Raw genomic sequence first — 20,711 nt, 5'->3', positions numbered from 1 at the left:
GTCGATAGTGGAGGTAGTTGGATGCCACAGGAAGCTAGTTTGGCATCGGATAAGCCATTTTGGCCAGAGAGAGCCTATTGAATACCAGAGGTAGACAATTGTACGCCGCAGAGGGAGAGAAAGAGCCAGTCAAGCAATATTAGAAGGAGCCAGTTGAACAACACTAGAGGGAGACAGTTAAACATTAAAAGACACTAGAAGAAACCATTTGATCACTAGAGGGAACCAGTTAAACGCCAAGAGGACCACATGATCCGAGTAAACATCAGAAGAAACCATTTGGAGACCAAAGTAAGTCAAGTGCACGTCGGAAGAAGACATGAACACCAAATAAGATCATCTGAGCCTGATCATCTGAGATCATAATAGACACAGGCTAGGTGAGAGCTTGAGTCAGGTGGACACCAAATAGAGCTAGGATACCTGAGGGAGCCCGGTGAGCATCAGACACTATGTTGGTATACGATATTTGATGACACAGTAAGAAATATAAAAATCTTAGAACTTGGGTCAGGTGGACCAAAGAAAGCTAGAATACCTGAGGGAGCCTGGTGAGCATCAGACACTATGTTGGTATACGATATTTGATGACACAGCAAGGAATATAAAAATCTTAGAACTTGCATGATATGTAACAGACAATCAAGGCTTCAATTCGCTGTTCTCAGGTGGTTTTAAAAATCGTGTAAATTGGTGAATGTTTATAACAAATTTTTCGTCATTGCAACATTGTATTGTAATTAAAAAATATACAATTTCACAAAATACGATATAACAAGATAAAAAAGGAACATGATTGCGAGAGGCTAGAAGTTCCCATACAGAAATTTAAGATGAGGGGTTAGAAGCCATCCAAATGTCAATGTTGGCTGCGGGTTAGACAGAACATTTGCATAGGCAACCTAAAGATAAAAGCCTGACAATTTAGAAAAATAAAATGGAGTGTCAATTTATGCCTTGTAAAAAAAGATAAAGCAGGAAAAACAGTTTAAGTGAAAGCCTGACTGTCGATTTGAAAAGTACACAAGTGTACAACATAACGACACTTCGGAGTGACTTACATCTCTTAAAAACTTATATATGCTAAACATTGGTGAGAAAATTCAGCTAAAAACAAAACATTGCATCATGGGAGTATTTATATTATATTTATTATTGACAGCATTGCACTACATTTATAGCAACCAAGTGGTAGGAGCAAATAGATCACTTTCGAACCTAAATATAAATTGCTATAGATGGATGTTTGTACGATGCCCGGCTGGGTTATGACATTCAGAGTTTGTTGACCATCGTCTTTATAGTCTGTAGGTTTCATTTTATAATAATTAAAAGTAAAGCTAGATTGATGAAATAGTGGTATACGCAAAGTGTAACTGGATACCGTAGGTAATATGAGACCAAAAATTTCCTTTTGTTCAAGAGTATCATGCATGAGCTCCAATAACATCTTACATCAATATGCCTTTCAGTAACCAGGCACATTTCTACTCCTCCAATAGTCTTAATCATATATTCTTAGTAACATTTCGTGTTACATATTCTAGTCACATGTTATATATATGCTTTCGCAGTCTGTCTATCTAACACGAAATTGACATGGTTTGATACAATGAAAGCATATGATATTCCAGGTAACAAGAGTTGTTGGTGGAGTGGCCACTCGAGTAGGTCACTGAGGTAGTAGGACTAGACCAAGTTTTTGATAGCGGAATGAAGCCGCGTATGTGCGAGATGGGGGCATCACAAGAATCTAACAGTTGTGCGAAAATATGGAGGGTATTGAGGAAGGGTGGGAGTGCCTGACAGCTCCCTTTCAGCTACTTATAAAGCTGTCCCTAGCTGAGCTGTCGCTGCCAAAGGCAGCAGTACTGTTATAATACTCTTTGTTCTGCTGAGGTAGCAGAGCATCATTAATCTCCTCATCAATGTTTGTGCTGTCCTCAGTTTCAAAGTATTCAGGGTTGGCAAAAATGCGCTTACTAGGGTCATCGAGAAGACTGAAACTGAATGAGCGAGATGGCTTCTCTTCTGCTGCTTGGATGGTTGGTGTGGGTGGAGCATCATGGACTGAAACACCATATGATTACTCGGTCATGCAAATAATCATAAATTTACAGAGCAATTAAGAAACAGTAAAATGGGGAGTAAAAAGTGTTAGAAAGAGAGAGTGTTGAACCCATGTATCTCTACCTGGCAATGGGCAGTCATCCGAATAGGTTGGATGTGACAAAGGCTGAAGGTAGCCATTGTCATACGTATAGGGTAGTTGAGTCTGTTGGCACGTATGGTAGTCTGGTGGCTCTGGACTCCCTGAAAATGTAGCGGGTGAACTCGGACTCAAGAAAATGACAGTCTTAATATAATAACTAACCATCAAAAGCTGAGTATGGGCACAGAGTTGTATGTTCCAGCTAGTTTAACTTAATAAAGCAAAAACACACACAAAAAGAAATAAATTAGAGTAAGTGTTTTGGTTCTATCCACCTTGATTGAGCTCTGGAATAGAAAGAAGACTCTGGTGAGATGGATCCATCAGAGGTTTTAGTGAAGTCATGCTGCTCTGCGCATCATCAACTTGCCTCTGCTCAACCGGATTCACTGGGGACCCTCTGCTAGGAGTTGTGTCTGTAGAGGGTGAGCTCGAATTTGTGGAAAGATCATTAACATAGATAGCTTTAGTCCCTGAGCGTGATTGGCGTGGCTGCGTCTGTAATATGCATGTATATGAGATTGTTCAGAGCGCTAGTCACAGCTGTTGCGACGTTCATCTCTTGTTCTACCAATACACTTACTATGTTTGAGAAAGAAAGGGAAATATGGTTGCCCTGAGCTGTTCTTGTAGGAAGATTTCCATTGCTGTAGGGAACGGGTGGCGGGGCCGCAAGAGGAAATGGGACTTCATCAGAGAAAGGTGATGGATCATTTGTGTTAAGATAATCATCTGCCTCCATTAGTCTCTCAGGCCCGTCTTCACACAACTCTGTAGCTGAAGTCGTGAGCTGCAATGAGCAGCGTAATTATATCGCAGAAAACACACATTCAAGGAGGCTGTACCAGGTAAAACAGCACAAACCCTCGGGTGAAACAAATATTAGCAACGATGCATCTACACTGACAAACATAATTTGTGAATGTAAAATAATATCCACAAGCATAAGCTAATGAGTAAAACCGACAGAACTAAAAAGAGAATCTTTGCAGGGCTGTTAGAATGTTCAAATACAAAAATATACAAGTAAATTGGCTTTAGCTCATGTGTGTATGAATAGGTTTCGAAAATGAATAATTCAAGTCGTAGAAAGACGCTCGCAGTGATAGTGCTGAAGAGTCTGATAGTAAGATTAAACACACAACAGACTGATACAGAGCAGTTGGGGTTCAGTAATTAGGGCGCTTGCTTATGATCAGTAGGTCAGTGATCAGAGTACACAAAGACTATTGGTGGGGTTGGAATGGCATCCAACCACAATTGCTCCTGTTCTATGGCAGCTCTAACTCTATAGACCTGTTCAACAAAGCCCTAGATGGCTTTCTTACACTCATACCACACACACCACATACACATATGGATGAACTTACAAGTTCTCTGCTGTCTATGTTACTGCTAGGCAGTCGTCTGTGGCAATCGCCTTCGATGACTAAATAGCGTCCGGGATCTCTCGACATCTTGGCAAACTCGTCGAACAGTTCAACAAAGCTAGGCCTGCTGTCAGCATCGATAACCCAACCTAAAAGAGGCAAGATAATGGTGGGGCTGGTACATGATGGCCAGTGACTAGCCAATGCCAATGTTCTTACAGACGTGACTGTCCACAGTTAGGTTTTATCAAGAATAAATTACAAGTTTGTCAATTGTAACAATAATATACAGCCCCCTAAGGATAGCCGACGGCTATCATATGGGTGGGGTTTAATGATGGAGCTCTGCTGGGATGAACCCGAACACGACACCCGAACAAACAAATATGCTGAATAAAGCCCATGGCAAATTTACAAATATTATGAACTATAGTGGTTATTTTACTCATCTATTGAATTCATTTTGTTGTCAAATAAATATAGTATCCCAATATTGTCACCATTATGATCAGTCAGTTGCCATTCGCAAGCATTCGTGATATTAATAGTCACAATCGTAAAATAGCCCAAATTCGGTTTTGTATTTAGATTTTGAGTATGAAAACTACACTGCACAGCTTTGCCTGCTGTCCCATATTATTGGCCAGGTAAAACAATGTGACAACGATGAAAGACTCTGTCATTTTATATTAGGGGTGGCAAAATATTAATCAAAAACTAGGAAAAAAAGGCTGTTGTTCGGGTAATTTCGGGTAAATTATATTCAACTTTAAGCATATACTACGACCTTTACCAATTTTAAAATTACTAAAAGTAGGTAATTTGAAATGTTTTATTTTGCATGGATCCATTATTTTGGTTAGGTATCACCCCTACATTGTAGAAAGGTTTGCTATTGTGAACCGCGGGGTCTACTGACTGAATGAGCTAATGAAACGATAACAGCGAGTCGTGTTTTCCAAAACCTAACACGGCAAGGCTAGCAGAGTTCACAATCCTAACAGAGTTCCATCATTAAACCCCTCCCTTATGATAGCCCACAATCCTAACAGAGTTCCATCATTAAACCCCTCCCTTATGATAGCCCACAATCCTAACAGAGTTCCATCATTAAACCCCTCCCTTATGATAGCCCACAATCCTAACAGAGTTCCATCATTAAACCCCTCCCTTATGATAGCCCACAACCCTAACAGAGTTCCATCATTAAACCCCTCCCTTATGATAGCCCACAATCCTAACAGAGTTCCATCATTAAACCCCTCCCTTATGATAGCCCACAATCCTAACAGAGTTCCATCATTAAACCCCTCCCTTATGATAGCCCACAATCCTAACAGAGTTCCATCATTAAACCCCTCCCTTATGATAGCCCACAATCCTAACAGAGCTCCATCATTAAACCCCTCCCTTATGATAGCCCACAATCCTAACAGAGTTCCATCATTAAACCCCTCGCTTATGATAGCCCACAATCCTAACAGAGTTCCATCATTAAACCCCTCCCTTATGATAGCCGTCGGCTATCCTTGGAAAGCTGTATATCATTGATTGTAATAACACTGATGAGCTCAAACTATATAAATCTCAAAGTCTATCGTTGCTCGGTCTGTCTGGCTATAGCTATTACAACCTAGGAATGAACGATTTGCTTCATACTGGATTCAATCTAGGAGCCTCCCGTTCACCAGGCAATAACCTAACCAATTGAGCTACACGATATGCAATGAATTCATTGAGCGATAGCACTCTGCGTTACGCAACATCACTATTGCTTCAGTCTCTTGTTGGTAAATTTAGCAATACGGATACTAGCTTACTCAAATTAGCCAATGGGAATGTGCCAGGCTAATGGCAAATGACAGGTAACTACATTACCCTCCACTATTTATAACCTGTTTTTAATACCTGTGCAACATCTGGCATTCGGCTAGTGATATAAAAGTGCCGATATTACTGAATTGTAGTACCTCGTAATCTACTACAATAATAGCCAAGGTATTGTCACTATTTTGCTTATAATTACCGTATTAATAAAAATACTTACATTTTATCATGATCATATAAACATCTATGGTGCAAATAGTTGGCTGCGGAAGTCTCTCTCCTTTGCCGAGAAGCTCAGGCACCTCCCATGGTCTTGTCATTTCATATGGTTTCTGTCCATACGTAAACATCTCCCAAAGCGTCACACCATACGACCAGACATCTGTCTTGTGTGTGAACTTTCTGTGGTGTATGGATTCAAGAGCTAGCCATTTAATGGGCATCTGTAAAGAAATAAAGAGATACATGTACATGCTGTAAGTAACAATTGCTAGAACCTATGGTCTATATCCATAGCACCATTCTGTTTCACTATCTCATTGTCTCAACCTACTGTCTATACCTGATTATCGAGCATCTTTATGTGAATGTTCTACTCCATGTTGACATACATTATTACCCAGTAAAAGTCGTGTTACATATTACGCATACCTTCCCACCAGCAGAGTGATACTCGCCGACATTATAGTCAAGAAGTTTCGCAAGTCCGAAGTCTGTAATTTTTACTTGGTTCGGAGTTCTAACGAGAACATTGCGGGCAGCCAGGTCCCGGTGCACGACCCCTTTACTCTCCAAATACATCATTCCCTGCAATCACGAATGCAAGAGCTACAAACATTTGCCCAAAAGTGGACCTAGAATTCTTGACATTGAAGCACATAATGTTGCTCAAAGAAATAAAGTACACGCATATATATAAAAAGAGCTTGGGCTAGCAGTGGATGAAGTGGTCTGAGGTGAAGCGATGAAGAGCATTCGAGAGATGCAAACCTTGGCTATCTGCGCGCACCAGTTGAGCATGACTTTAGATCCAATCATGTCCTTGTTGTTCCTCACATAGTCAAGGAGTGAGCCGAGTGGCATGAGCTGTGTTATCAGCATCATCTGCTGTGTCATGCACACGGCAACAATACGCACACAGCATGGGTGCTCTATAGAGGCCATGACTCTTGCTTCCTCTAGCAGCTCCTATCAACCACAAAACCACAGGGTTTATCCGTGAACATCAGTACAACAGATCAACACTATTTATTACGAGTGACGAGATAAAACTATATATTTACCTTATTTTGGTGTGGAGAGTTGCCTTCTTGTAATACCTTTATAGCAACCGGTATTTTTATATTTTCTCCACGAGGCAGCCAAACTCCCTTATACACAGTTCCAAAGGCTCCAGAGCCTAAAATTCCCCCTTTGCGTAGCTCAACTTCCTGTGAAAAACAGACAATAATGTGCAGAACAGGCAAACTAACCTCCAAAACTATGACTCCCGACAATCATAGAGTCGATTATTTATTTTCTCACAGTTTGGCTGATGAGCAGTGAATGATAAAACACAGGCAAGATACGCTCTACTACAAACTCACTTTGATTAGCCGAAGTTTGCTCATGTCAGGGGCAGCAGAAGATGGATCGACAGGCTCTAGGCTAGCACCACCGGCCATCAATTGTGTCCACTTCCGTTTCTGCATTCGGTCTTGCTTGTTCTTGCGTATCCACCAACATACAAGCGCACCACCCACTGAAGAATGATACAGAAACACTACATCATTGAGCCATTATTTTAGAAAGGCTCACTTTATTGCATGAAGAGTAAATCAGTGATAACAATCTATGGAGGATAACTTGTTCCAACAAGAGATTCCTGCATGACTAGCGATACTCACAGATTAAAAAGACAACAACCACGATGCCGATTACGATTCCGGTGATTGTATCTGAGGTGATTGCCATCTTTACATTCTGCCCAGGAGACATGCTCCTCCCGAATGACATACAGATAGTGTCCAGTTGTTCCTGCTTGATGTCTGGCTGACTGACAGGACAGTCCGGTGTTTCTGTGCAGTAATACTAGTGAAAACAAACATGACAGGTTCTACTTTCTATCTGAGTTGGCGTGTGAATGCATGATTCACAATTGAGGGAAATAGCCTTAGTACGTACAGATCTAGCCGGAGATTCTTTGAGAGACACAGAATGGTTAGATATGAGGGAAGAATAGACGAGTGAGGAAGCACTCATGTTATAAGAGACGGCAGACGACGGCCTGCTGTTGTTGTAGACCTTGTAATGAAGGCAGTTCTTACAATCCCATGCAGTGCTGCCACTACACTGATGCCTGTAATATCAGTTCTGGTTTAAACAACATGACCACAAACCAGCATGGCCACAGACCAGCATGGCCACAGACCAGCATGGCCACAGACCAGCATGGCCACAGACCAGCATGGCCACAGACCAGCATGGCCACAGACCAGCGTGGTCACAGACCAGCGTGGTCACAGACAAGCGTGGCCACAGACAAGCGTGGCCACAGACCAGCGTGGCCACAAAACAACATGGCCACAGACCAGCATGGCCACAGAACAGCGTGGCCACAGACCAGCATGACCACAGACCAGCGTGGCCACAAAACAACATGGCCACAGAACAAACCCTTTTGCCAAATTCAAAAGAAATGTGGAAATAGAATTGGGCAGTAGAGCTTACCGGCATGTAGGGTGACAAGGGTAGCACTCCATTGTCGTTTCATCAGAGTAAAAACCCGAGCCACATTTCTTCAAGCATTCATCTCCACTACGGTAGAAAGCGCATTTCGGACAGCGAAAGTTGCCTTGTTCATTGCACTCTAGACAGAGGGGATGGCACTTTGTGCACACCTGTAGCAATACCACTATGTCAATGAAGTTGTCATATATATACAGTCAAACATGGATAACTCAAACTTCACCGGACCGAGTGAAAGTGTTCAAGTTATCAGAGCGTTCAAGTTATCAGAGCACTGTCATAAGTCCATGTATTTATTAGTAGATACATGTACATATACAAACTATAATATAAATCAAAAGCATGAATGGTTTGTTTCAAATTAAATGCTTCTAATGTGAAGTTTAAAATTTTTTTATCAGAAGGTATAGAGATTTTACTATCACTTGAGCTTTGTTTGTTGTTTTATGTGATGTGATTGCCAGGACATTTTCAGATTAAAATTGGCAAAACTTGATCGCTGCTGAAATGCTTCGAAGAAAATACATTTTTCTTTTGAGCGTTTTAATCCCGTTTTAACCAAGATCAATTTTGCCGATTTTTTTTTAAGTTTACGCGAAGGTTACCTCGCTTTTCCTAGCTTTCGTAGGACCATCGCTAAGCAGATGTTTGGTAAAAATCAAATTTCACCAAACCTTTAGAAAAGTCGTTGACAAAAATATTTTGCTGGTGGTAATATTTCGATGATGGTAATAACGACGCCTACAAACTACTAAAAGTTGGGGTTTATCTCTATGGCTTGGAATAAAGTGATATTCTAAAGCGATAACAACCGTCTCGGTAGCCGTTGGGCAAAAAACTGTTCGAGTTAACGAAGTTGAGGTCGAGTTATCTGAAGTAATTTATCATTGCACGGGAACGGACCAAACAAAACCGTTCGAGTTAACCATGTGTTCGAGATATCCGAGGGCGAATTATCTGAGTTTGCCTGTATATATACTAGATGAATGCCCGAATTGGGTGAGTAATAAAGTCTTTGCACAGAAAACTTATTTTAACATTATTTAACATATACAACATTTACCATTCTAACTTTTAAACTTCATATCATGAGAAAAACATTCATGTGCAGTTCAAATAAATTAAGAGAAAAATAAACAATGAGTACATAGAGGTGCGTATAAAAAGGTTACTGTTGCAGCAGAAGCTAACCACCGAAATTTTGAATATAACTGTACTGGTACAAATATGTAAAACTGGGATATCGGAAGCATCTGAAGATATTCCTGAAGTAGTGAAGTGCACGAGGGTTCCTTGTCTGACCAAACGGACAGAGACTGTGAAGGCAACTCCTATTCGAGATAATACAAAATACGACTGTCCATGTGAAAATGTTTTAGTTTTTTACAGCTTTTAGCGATTGACCTCGAAAATAGTTGCTAGTAGAACCAGAAATTGAAAGTGTTTAAATTGAAACAGCACACTTGTAAAAAAAAATTAAAAAAGGGGTCATGAATATAAGGCTTTTCAAAGACTTTAAAAAAAAAACGCAAAAGATAATATTTTTAATAATAAGTACATAATTAGCTCGTAACCTGAAATAGCGGCTAGAAGTAAAAGTGGTGACACAACTCCGATATGCCGAACCAACAGATCTTGTATAAAATCTATAATAAAAGTAAGGACAGCCTAGCCTTTTTTCTTTGCTTGACTTGAATTGGTAAACTGGACACACAAACAACAGACCAACAAACTGAGATATATTTAGTTGGCTACTATATGCATCAAGCATTGAATATATGGTGCACAATGTAATTCACAGAGTGTGTGAACATCTGATCGAAAGAACACTCGATCTCCATACACATGTGAAGCCCCATAGGATATCAGAAGGCAAGATGTTAACTCCTTAAAAAACATATTTAGTGATGTGTGCCAAACGAATATAATTATCACAATTTTACGTATTTTATGCAACTCCTATACAGCAAACTAGTCAATTATATTGGTATTACAAGTGAACACAACTCTCTCAAGTGTTAGTTATGCGGAATTAGTTTCATTTAGACTTGAGATTTCTCGGGGTAGTTTTATTTTAGTAGCAGGAATTGCCAAGACATCTCGCTCGTAATGCAATATTTTGAAAACACAAACTGAATTATCTCGGATTAATTTGTTAAGGTTTTAAAGAGAGAGTCTTGCCAGTAGATATTGCGTAGCATAGCAATACCTGATAATCCTTGAGAAAAGCGAGTTTTCCTTGTGAATTCCTATTGGCAAAGTAGCCTGATGGACAAGAGGCACTTTTGTTGAGACATTCTATGATGTCTGTAGCGTCTTCATTCGCTATTGACACCTACAGGAGAGCTGAGATGCATGATAATCTATGACAGCTGTATTATCTTCATTAACTATTGAGATGTACCAGCATTTGACACATGATAACCAACCTAACAAAAATTAACCAAAGAATATAGTAGAAATGTATACCTCGCAGGAATTACAGCCACCAGCTCCTACAAAGTTACCAGGTCCCGTGCAGCCCTCGATGCAGTGGGCATGACAAGGTTGGCAGGTACCATTCACATCCGGGTATTTGAATATATCTTCTTCGGAGTCATTTGGGCAGTCCTGCACGCAGTAAGGGCCGTCACGGTATTTGAGGCACTCGTCACACATATCACTCTCCTAAAATAGAACACAGACTATAAGCACCTTTAAAAGCCTAGGTCAATAATAGAAGCCCAATGAAAACAGCGGATGCTGAGATGAAAGCATATATTAAGCTTACGGGTCCGGTGCAACTAGATTTGCATTGCGAGTGGCATGTGCCACACTCCTTCTTGCCAGGCACATCGAATAACAAAAGACCGGTGCAGTCACTGAGACAGTGGTCTTTGTGTTGAACATGTTTGCACGATAAACACTGCGCATTACCAGGGCCCCAGCAGCCATTCCTGCACTCGGAGTGACAGACCTTTCCGGACTCCTCTGCAAAAGAGTCAATGTAGCTATAAAGATGTGTGAGAACAGTAATATTTACACATTTAGTTATGGGGCGGGCATCGTTAATTTAATCAGGAGTTGTTTTCCCTACAACAGTTTACAATCGTTTGCCCATGAGAGGTAGTGAAAAGCAGCGAGTATGGTGATTATAATAACATCATTGTAGCTGTCCATTAAATTGACTAACAAAGATATTACATCACCCAAGATATTACATCACCCAAGATATTACATCACCCAAGATATTACATCACCCATGGTAATATTACCGTGCTCTTTAACCGGAAAGCAAATACAATGAAGGCAGCCGTCGCTATTGTAGAGATCTGCGATTTTAATGACAAGTAGAGAATATATAAACTACTTCATCATAGTCTAGAAGGTTCTCTATTAGAGGAAGTATGGAGGACATACCGCAGTCACTAGGTTCAGCATTTAGGGTCACGTAGGTCGCATCCCCACTCTTCAGTTTGCGCCATTTGAGTAATGATACATAACAGAGTCTGGGATTGTTCTTTATCATCACACCTCCAGCTGATATCGTCCTCAAAGAAGTTAGCCCTAGGTACTCAAGGTATGTGTTGTTCATTATACAGAGGGCGTTGTTGAACCTAACAAACATGTCATATGATATACTGTTAGTATTCGTATCGTCCTCAAGGAAGTTAGCCCTAGGTACTCCAGGTAAGTGTTGTTCATTATATAGAGGGCGTTGTTGAACCTAACAAACATGTCATATGATATACTGTTAGTATTCGTATCGTCCTCAAGGAAGTTAGCCCTAAGTACTCCAGGTATGTGTTGTTCATTATATAGAGGGCGTTGTTGAACCTAACAAACATGTCATATGATATACTGTTAGTATTTGCATCGTCCTCAAAGAAGTTAGCCTAAGTACTCAAGGTATGTTTGGTTCATTATACAGAGGGCGTTGTTGAACCTAACAAACATGTCATATGATATCCTGCTAGTATTCCTTCACCGGGTTTCCATGCTTCAAATAGATTTGGAGTTGCCCACAGCCGACGAATTCGCACCCCACAATTTCAATGATTCGGAGTTGCACTTCATCAATTATTCCAAGACTACCGGATGTACTCCTCAAAACAGCACTTGTTATAGTAGACTCACTTTCGGGTCGCAATCACTTTTCAATTCACGCTTTGTCCACTCGTTGCACTAACTCAGGAGGCATACCTGATCAGAAGTTTCTATAATATTATTAATATTAATATCCTTCTATATTACAAAACACCAACAGACCTTACTGCTTGCTAAACAGTTATTGGTTCAAAGGTCACATGAGCGACAATCGCTATCAGTAAAAAATTTTGTATGCGAGAAGATAAAAGCTTGGAAGAGGTCGAAAACAGTGCAGTCGGAATCTGTACAATCGGTGGGTTCAGTTATTTAATAAATAAGGTAACAAACTAAATAAAAAGGTAATTATCTCATCATTGTCGTGTGAGCAACCTATGTGCAATAGTGCATGTAGTTAGAATATACCCGCGTGGTAGAGTGATGAAATGTGCTGAATTTTTTTCCCTCCACTGGGGAGAGCTCAACTGGGTATTATAGATCCGAGACCATTCGGAGTGAGCGTTTTTGTGACGTCGAATAGTAGTCTCATTGCGAATGCCTTGGCACAAATTATGTGAAGTGAAATGCCATTAAATCTGTTTGGATTTTACCGATTGTACGATTCAGAGTGGAAGCAACTCCAAACCATTCAAAGGATGGAAACCAAGCAATCAGTGGAAGAAATGGCATTCTGTTAACCGGTCAATGGTACTGTCTTTACACATTAGCACAGTTCTGGTGACAGAACACGCTCCAAGAATATTAAACATGATCTTTCCTCTTTTTATCATATGATACAAGATAAACTAGGGAAAAAAATAAAGCGAGTCAATGTGGTCAGCTATAATAGTGAGAACTTCTCAAGTTAGCAAAAGGACATACCCTAGCTAGAGAAAATATCTTACATTATATGTTTAGCAAGGGAAACCTAGCGTAGTAAAGATACTAATGCTAGCAAACGTACTCATTTTAGCATGAATTCTTAAAAGTGTGAGGACACCCATCAAAATGAGGACACCCATCCAAATGAGGACATCCATCCAAATGAGGACACCCATCCAAATGAGGACATCCATCCAAATGAGGACACCCATCCAAATGAGGACACCCATCCAAATGAGGACACCCATCCAAATGAGGACATCCATCCAAATGAGGACACCCATCAAAATGAGGACACCCATCCAAATGAGGACACCCATCAAAATGAGGACACCCATCAAAATGAGGACTCCCATCAAAATGAGGACACCTATTATACTAGTTGAAATACAGCAACTAGATATTATTCACTTATCTCTAGCTAACGAGATTAAAACGCAAAATATAAAGCTAGCGGACATACATGTACATACCGATCTTCGACCATACCCAGAATCCTTTCAAGGTTGGATAGGAAGTCGAGAGAAGTAATGCTGTTTTCAGGAATGGCCTCTATAAAAAGGTACTCAGTGATCTCACGAACAGACTTGAGAATGCTCAATCTCTCAATGCCGAGGGGAGGGATGTTGTGTAGTGGATCTCTGCGAGAAAGTAAGGGGCACACTATATATAAACACTAGTTGTGCTACTCAGCGTTGCTCGGGTAATAGAAAAATCTTTGGTCAGAAAATTGATTTGTATTTAACATATAACATGTGCCATTCTAACTTTCAAACTACATGTCTTGAGAAAATAAAAACAACTGTATAGGTTTTCAAACTTTGTCAAACTGTAACTTTCAAACTTCGTATCATGAGAAAAAAGTTTTGTGCAGGTCAAATAAATTACAAAAAACAAAACAACTGTAAAAGGGTTTAGATATAAATGCGAAATAATTAGCAAGTAATAGCTAAATTAAGTCTGTTTTACTGCGATTAAACTAAAAGATTATTCGGTAATGATACAAGTAATATGAATTGGGAAAACAAAATAAAATCCTGAATATGTTGAATTAATAATACCAATTCTTGTATAATATCCATGTACAAATTTAGCTATCGGCCTAAGGCCAGCCATTTTACCGAAAAATGCCGATATTGCTTCATGATATGTAACAATATTTTTTGTTTCTCTATCTAAAACAGTTTTGTTACATAGTTTATTTTTCCAATATGTTAAAAACCATTGCCATGCAACAAATTCAATGTATCTATACTTTGTGCAGTGATAAAGCAATGTGAAGCTACGATCGCTACGAAGCTAAAACGATCCTCTAAAACGTTCCTTACTCTTACAGAACGATTACTTTCACCAACATCAGAGTGCGGCTATTTTACTTATTTGTGTAATCACGAAAATCTGAATCTGAATTGACTATAATGCCATCAATATAAGTACGTAATTATCTGTTTACTAACTTGGGAAGTACTTACATAAAAAATGTTCATTTTTTTGTAATTGAAATTCTTGCATAGAAGTGTGTGTGTTTGAGAAAGGTTACTGATCCACCAGAAAATCTCCATAAAAACTTTGAATTCGACGATACTATTATCTCCCGATACTGGTAAAAATGAGATATCGTACTTTGTCTGACCGAAAGGTGAGAGAATGTCGAGGCTCTTCTCACGAATACAGTATACCTGTCCGCGCCCGAGGAATATAGTAATTAAACCTTACGAAAAATATATCTTAACAAGGGCGTCGTGACGTGTGGCCGCATCTGTAAAATAATCAGCATACGTTAAAGCTATATCTATAGCCGGAATGCATATATACATACGACGACATACTTTGAGAAATATATATAAAGATAACCGAACATATCCATCAGTTTATAGGGTGCAGGAATCCCTGCGCAATATATTGGCAACCATGTCTGTTAACTTTCAAGACCATTAACAAGCTGTGAGTCACGCTAGGAGCCAAGCTATGAGTCAAGCCATGAGTCAAGCCATGAGTCAAGCCATGAGTCACACTAGAAGTCATGCTATGAGTCAAGCTATGAGTCAAGCTATGAGTCAAGCTAAAAGTCAAGCTAGAAGTCAAGCCATGAGTCATGCCACGAGTCATGCCACGAGTCAAGCCACGAGTCAAGCCATAAGTCATGCTATGAGTCAAGCTATGAGTCAAGCTGAGTCATGCTAGAAGTCAAGCTATGAGTCAAGCTGTGGGTCAAGCTATGAGCCAAGCTGTGAGAAGCTATGAATCAAGCTATGAATCAAGCTATGAGTCAAGCTATGAGTCAAGCCATGAGTCAAGCTAAAAGTCAAGCTAAGAGTCAAGCTGTGAGTCACGCTAGAAGTCAAGTCATGAGTCAAGCTAGAAGTCAAGCTATGAGTCAAGCTATGAGTCAAGCCATGAGTCAAGCCATGAGTCAAGCCATGAGTCAAGCCATGAGTCAAGCCATGAGTCATGCTATGAGTCAAGCTATGAGCCAAGCTGTGAATCAAGCTAAGAGTCAAGCTGTGAGTCACACTAGAAGTCAAGTCATGAGTCAAGCTAGAAGTCAAGCTATGAGTCAAGCTATGAGCCATGCTATGAGTCAAGCCATGAGTCAAGCCATGAGTCAAGCCATGAGTCATGCTATGAGTCAAGCTATGAGCCAAGCTGTGAATCAAGCTATGAATCAAGCTATGAATCAAGCTATGAGTCAAGCCATGAGTCAAGCCATGAGTCAAGCCATGAGTCAAGCCATGAGTCAAGCCATGAGTCAAGCCATGAGTCAAGCCATGAGTCAAGCCATGAGTCCTGCCAAGAGTCCTGCCAAGAGTCCTGCCAAGAGTCCTGCCAAGAGTCATGCTAAGAGTCATGCTAAGAGTCATGCCATGAGTCAAGCTAGAAGTCAAGCTATGAGTCATGCTGTGAGTCACAAGAATGTTGAATGAGTTTTTGCTGCAAATGGAATTTCAGAAGGTATAGAATGAAAATGGAAATTGTCTGAAAAAATACCATAAATACCATACCCAGTGAATGTTGCCTCTTGTATTTTAAGGTGCCCCTCAATAACAGTGCAGCCTTCCAAATCACCAATGTTGTTTTCGTTAAGAAAATCTTGGCTATCTCCCCAATCAACTTTGCACTCTGCAATAACACAGGTTTAGACATCAAACGTCAATGCAATGTCACCCATTTATTACTGCAAATATTGAGCTAACACTGGGAGATACTTTGTAGGCAATTATTAATCAACACAAAACAAATACTATGTATATAACAACACTATGGTCAGTGCAAGACCACACAGGGCAAGGAGAAGATAATGTTAAATACTTTACAACGGTTTGAGACATACATGGTAAATGTTAGATATATTCGCATTGTCAACATACAATACTAGTCCTATGGTCACTGTAGACATATAATACCAGTTCTATGATAATTGTAGACATATAATACTAGTCCTATGATCACTGTAGACCATAGACCTATTAACTATACTTAATATATATAGTTAATATACTTACTTAATATGTATAATTAATAGGTCTATGTTGTAGACATATATGTCATATGATCATTGTAGACATATAATATTTGTCCTATGATCATTGTAGGCAAATAACACTAGTCTTATGATCGGTGTAGACATATAATACTTGTCCTATGATCATTGTAGACATATAATAATAGTCTTATGAGAATTTTAGACATATAATACAATACAGAATACATATAATGAAGGAGTAAAAGATTTCAGCGCTAGCAGAGTGTTCAGGACTCACTTTTTGAGCAAGGTCCGGCGCACTGAACACAAGTGCTGTCATCTTCCGACTCGAAGCCTTCTGGACAAGACCGAACACACTTTCCGTCGTTCTCAAGAGAGCCCCCTGTGGCAACAGCACCATTTTACTGCCGATGTCAGTTACAACAAGCTTGTTACTGAGGTAATAGAACTATTCCTTCGTAAAACTATAACCACACTAACCAGGGCTGTATTGTTCATTTTTAGGATGCCTCTGCCAATATCTTGAGTAGCCCCCTTAGGCAACTTGTGAGGGATGTAGGCCCAAGCGGCCGGCAGGGTGGGTTTGGGAGGAGTGCAACGCCCTCCCGAATATCAAAACAATTTTACAGAACACACACAAGAAACCCTATCTGAGAGCAGTTTTAATTGTATTATTGCAACTTATACAAGCAAGCATAATACTAGAAAAATTTCTCAAAAATCCTCAAGATTGCTGTGTATCACCTTCCGTACGAATTATTGAATACATGTCATGTGGTATGTAAACTTGTGCAAGGGGTAAGAAAGCAAAATATTATGATTATTGATTAAGATTTGATAATAAACTCTAAACAGCAAATCTATAAATAAAAGACTAAAGATTATTTAAAATTGAATATTAGAATGTTTGTGATTCTGCTGAGAAGAAATAATGGTAGAACAATGAAACTAATTTGAGCTATCTAGATCTATAACAAGAGCACCAATCACTGAATGACTAAAGTTCAATGTGATATCAGAGTTCTTTCCTAAAAATTATTTAAATTTGAAGATGGTTGATTTTGAATTTAACAAAGTTAGAGATTCTTCTCACGCCTTGGGTGATCAGGTTTGGTGCTGATAGTACAACCCTTACCCATGGATAAACAGGTTCATCGAGTGAGCGTAAAATAAAAACTATACAAACAATATTTCCATGCAAATATAGATAATAATATAGCTCACTAAACAAACAAATTATAGACATATAATACGTGACTAGAGCTTGTCAAGCAGATATTAAAAAAGGAAAAACACAAAATTACGAAAAGTTTAAATCGGCTTTTACATGTATGCAGCCTCAGAAAATCCTGAGTTGAATTCCATGCAACGAAGTAGATGTTTTCACGTAAATAGAGTGTGGAAGAATTAGCAAGCATACTCGATATATGAGCAGTAAAAAGAAAGCTCGCGGCAAATTTCTTTTTTTCTTGAAAGTTTCAAGATAGTTCTAAACACCTCTGCTTCACGCAGCGTCGATATAACAAATATAATAATAAAGAAAACATTTCAAATATCATTTGCAAACTGTAATCAGTCAAGTGACTATCGTCAGAATATTTCGTAAAACTGCAGTAAGGCTAGTAAAGCCAACCAAGAATTATTTTACATTATCCCGTAAGTAATTGGCTTTCCACGATTATCAAAATATTGATCTTAGTCCAGAATTTATGCCAGTCGTCAAAATAAAAACTCTTCGTCAGTTCAACAGCGTCTAGCACATTATCATTAAATATTTGAATCCAGAACGGACAAAACCGAAAAGTCTGTTTTCCGTTCCACTCTCAGCAGTAAACAATGTTGTCGAAATGGATTCGCTAGGTTTGCAACCACTAGTAATATTCTGAAAACGGGCTCTGCACGATACGCTCGCACCTTTCGTCCGAACATTGTCGACACTAAACCACAAGAAAATCACCGTTTGGCCGTTATGGGTGCTGAAATTTTGCCTCTGCACAGCAAAGGCTGCCTCATAGAACAATACGGCCCTGACACTAACCATAGAGTTACCACAAAACTATACCAAAACTAGCGATAGTGTTACCAAAGAACAGGTAATGCAACACCAGCACTTATGCTGCTACAAGGTGATTAGGCAGAGGTTTAGAGGAAGACAAAATGGAATTTGATGGAATTGAATGAGTCATTTGGTTACTTACGCGGACATTTCTCCATGCAGAAGTTGCTATAGGAAACCTTCTTGTCAGGGTTAGGCACCCACTTATAGTTTGCGTTCTCATAGATCCTTGGGGGCGGACAGTAGGGTTCACAGGCACCATCATCATAGTAATTCTTGCACCTCTACATCAGCAAGATACACCATTTATACACATAGCTAGCCAGAGCTTCACATTTTTTATCGGATCTATCAGCTTTTCTTAAATTTCCAAAAATTGCATAAACTTGGGTGACAGAATGAAAAGAGGGCACCTTGCAATGCAAATTGTTTGGAGAGCTACTCAGGGTCATCAGAGTGAACCCGTATTTTACGAAGTACACTTGAAAGAAGCCATGGCCAGTGGTTTAGAAAGCCTGAACCGCCAACAACAGGCTGGGGTCCAATTCCCCAAAAAGACATGGGTCAAAGGTCACTGGTGGTCAAAGGTCACTGGTGGTGACTGGAACATAGAGTTATCTCTCCCTAGAGTGATAACTACACGAGCGTTTCCGGTGCCAACAAGGAGCGTTTAGGCCACGCCTCTTTTTTGTGCTAGTCAGTCGTAGTGATTGACTAGATCAATAACATCGGCCATGAGAAGGGTTAAACAAGGATCATGAATTCCAGTTGAGATAGTAATTAATGCTCATATTAAAGAAATGATGATTATAGTTTATTACTTTAATATATGCTTATTATTTAAAGCAATTCAATACCTACCAGGGATTGCTAAACATATTATGAAAATGTTTACTTTTTCATTTCCATAAACATAAATATTTCCATAATTTTAGGGAAATGGATATGGAAATTTTATTTTACAAGTATGGAAATAGTATGAAAATGTAAATAGTATAGAAATGAATTATGGAAATGCTATGGAAATGGAAATAACATGGAAATTAATTATGGAAATGGAATTAATATGGAAATGAATTATGGAACTTTTATGGAACTTTTAAGGAAATGGAAATAATATGGAAATGAATTATGGAAAAGGAAATACTATGGAAATGAAGTAGGGAAATGGAATTATTATGGAAACGAATTATGGAAATGGAAATAATATGGAAATGGAAATAATATGGAAATGAATTATGGAAATGGAATTAACATGGAAATGAATTATGGAAATGGAAATAATATGGAAATGGAAATAATATGGAAATGAATTATGGAAATGGAATTAATATGGAAATGAATTATGGAAATGGAAATAATATGAAAATGAATTATGGAAATGGAATTAATATGGAAATGAATTATGGAACTTTTATGGAAATGGAAATAATATGGAAATGAATTATGGAAATGGAAATAATATGGAAATGGAAATACTATGGAAATGAAGTAGGGAAATGGAATTATTATGGAAATGGAAATAATATGGAAATGGAAATAATATGGAAATGGAAATAATATGGAAATGAATTATGGAAATGGAATTAACATGGAAATGAATTATGGAAATAGAAATAATATGGAGATGGAAATAATATGGAAATGAGTTATGGAAATGGAATTAATATAGAAATGAATTATGGAAATGGAAATAATATGGAAATGGAAATAATATGGAATTGAATTATGGAAATGGAATTAATATGGAAAGGAATTATGGAACTTTTATGGAAATGGAAATAATATGGAAATGAATTATGGAAATGTTATGGAAATAGAAATAATATGGAAATGAATTATGGAAATGTTATGGAAATGGAAATAATATGGAAATGAATTATGAAAATGAAAATTGTGACATACACGTAATCCCTGATACCTACATGACTTGCCAAGGCACTGAATAGATAGTGAGTGAAAGTGAAGGTAATGCAAGCAGTTACTCATAGATAACATACATAGTCATACTGGGGTTGTATTACATTGGTGTGATGGGAAGCTAATCAACTGCCATCAACTATGAGCTGTACTACCCAGTGTTGCCCG

At 38.9% G+C, this 20,711-nt stretch overlaps 1 protein-coding gene across 2 annotated transcripts in view; it reads right to left on the bottom strand.

The window, feature by feature from the left end:
* Positions 1–717: 717 nt before the first annotated feature.
* Positions 718–20,711, bottom strand: part of LOC137391693 (epidermal growth factor receptor-like) — a 74,981-nt gene continuing 54,987 nt past the window's right edge. For both annotated transcript variants that reach the window (XM_068078219.1, XM_068078220.1), the window contains 21 exons: positions 18,766–18,907; positions 16,845–16,949; positions 16,086–16,203; positions 13,557–13,724; positions 11,536–11,732; positions 10,907–11,106; positions 10,606–10,803; positions 10,346–10,471; positions 8,119–8,288; positions 7,573–7,747; positions 7,296–7,479; positions 6,996–7,150; positions 6,693–6,839; positions 6,400–6,597; positions 6,061–6,216; positions 5,630–5,852; positions 3,583–3,731; positions 2,796–3,002; positions 2,488–2,710; positions 2,194–2,313; positions 718–2,070 (listed from right to left, as the gene is read on the bottom strand). In XM_068078219.1, the coding sequence (XP_067934320.1) occupies positions 1,817–2,070; positions 2,194–2,313; positions 2,488–2,710; positions 2,796–3,002; positions 3,583–3,731; positions 5,630–5,852; positions 6,061–6,216; positions 6,400–6,597; positions 6,693–6,839; positions 6,996–7,150; positions 7,296–7,479; positions 7,573–7,747; positions 8,119–8,288; positions 10,346–10,471; positions 10,606–10,803; positions 10,907–11,106; positions 11,536–11,732; positions 13,557–13,724; positions 16,086–16,203; positions 16,845–16,949; positions 18,766–18,907 (3,615 nt within the window). In that variant the 3' untranslated portion in view covers positions 718–1,816. The remainder of the gene's footprint in view (positions 2,071–2,193; positions 2,314–2,487; positions 2,711–2,795; positions 3,003–3,582; positions 3,732–5,629; positions 5,853–6,060; positions 6,217–6,399; positions 6,598–6,692; positions 6,840–6,995; positions 7,151–7,295; positions 7,480–7,572; positions 7,748–8,118; positions 8,289–10,345; positions 10,472–10,605; positions 10,804–10,906; positions 11,107–11,535; positions 11,733–13,556; positions 13,725–16,085; positions 16,204–16,844; positions 16,950–18,765; positions 18,908–20,711) is intronic.

The sequence above is a fragment of the Watersipora subatra genome, chromosome 3 (genome assembly GCF_963576615.1).
Source record: "Watersipora subatra chromosome 3, tzWatSuba1.1, whole genome shotgun sequence".
NCBI lineage: Eukaryota > Metazoa > Bryozoa > Gymnolaemata > Cheilostomatida > Watersiporidae > Watersipora > Watersipora subatra.
Note: the sequence above shows the minus strand (reverse complement) of the source record. Positions and strands in the feature narration are given on the sequence as shown.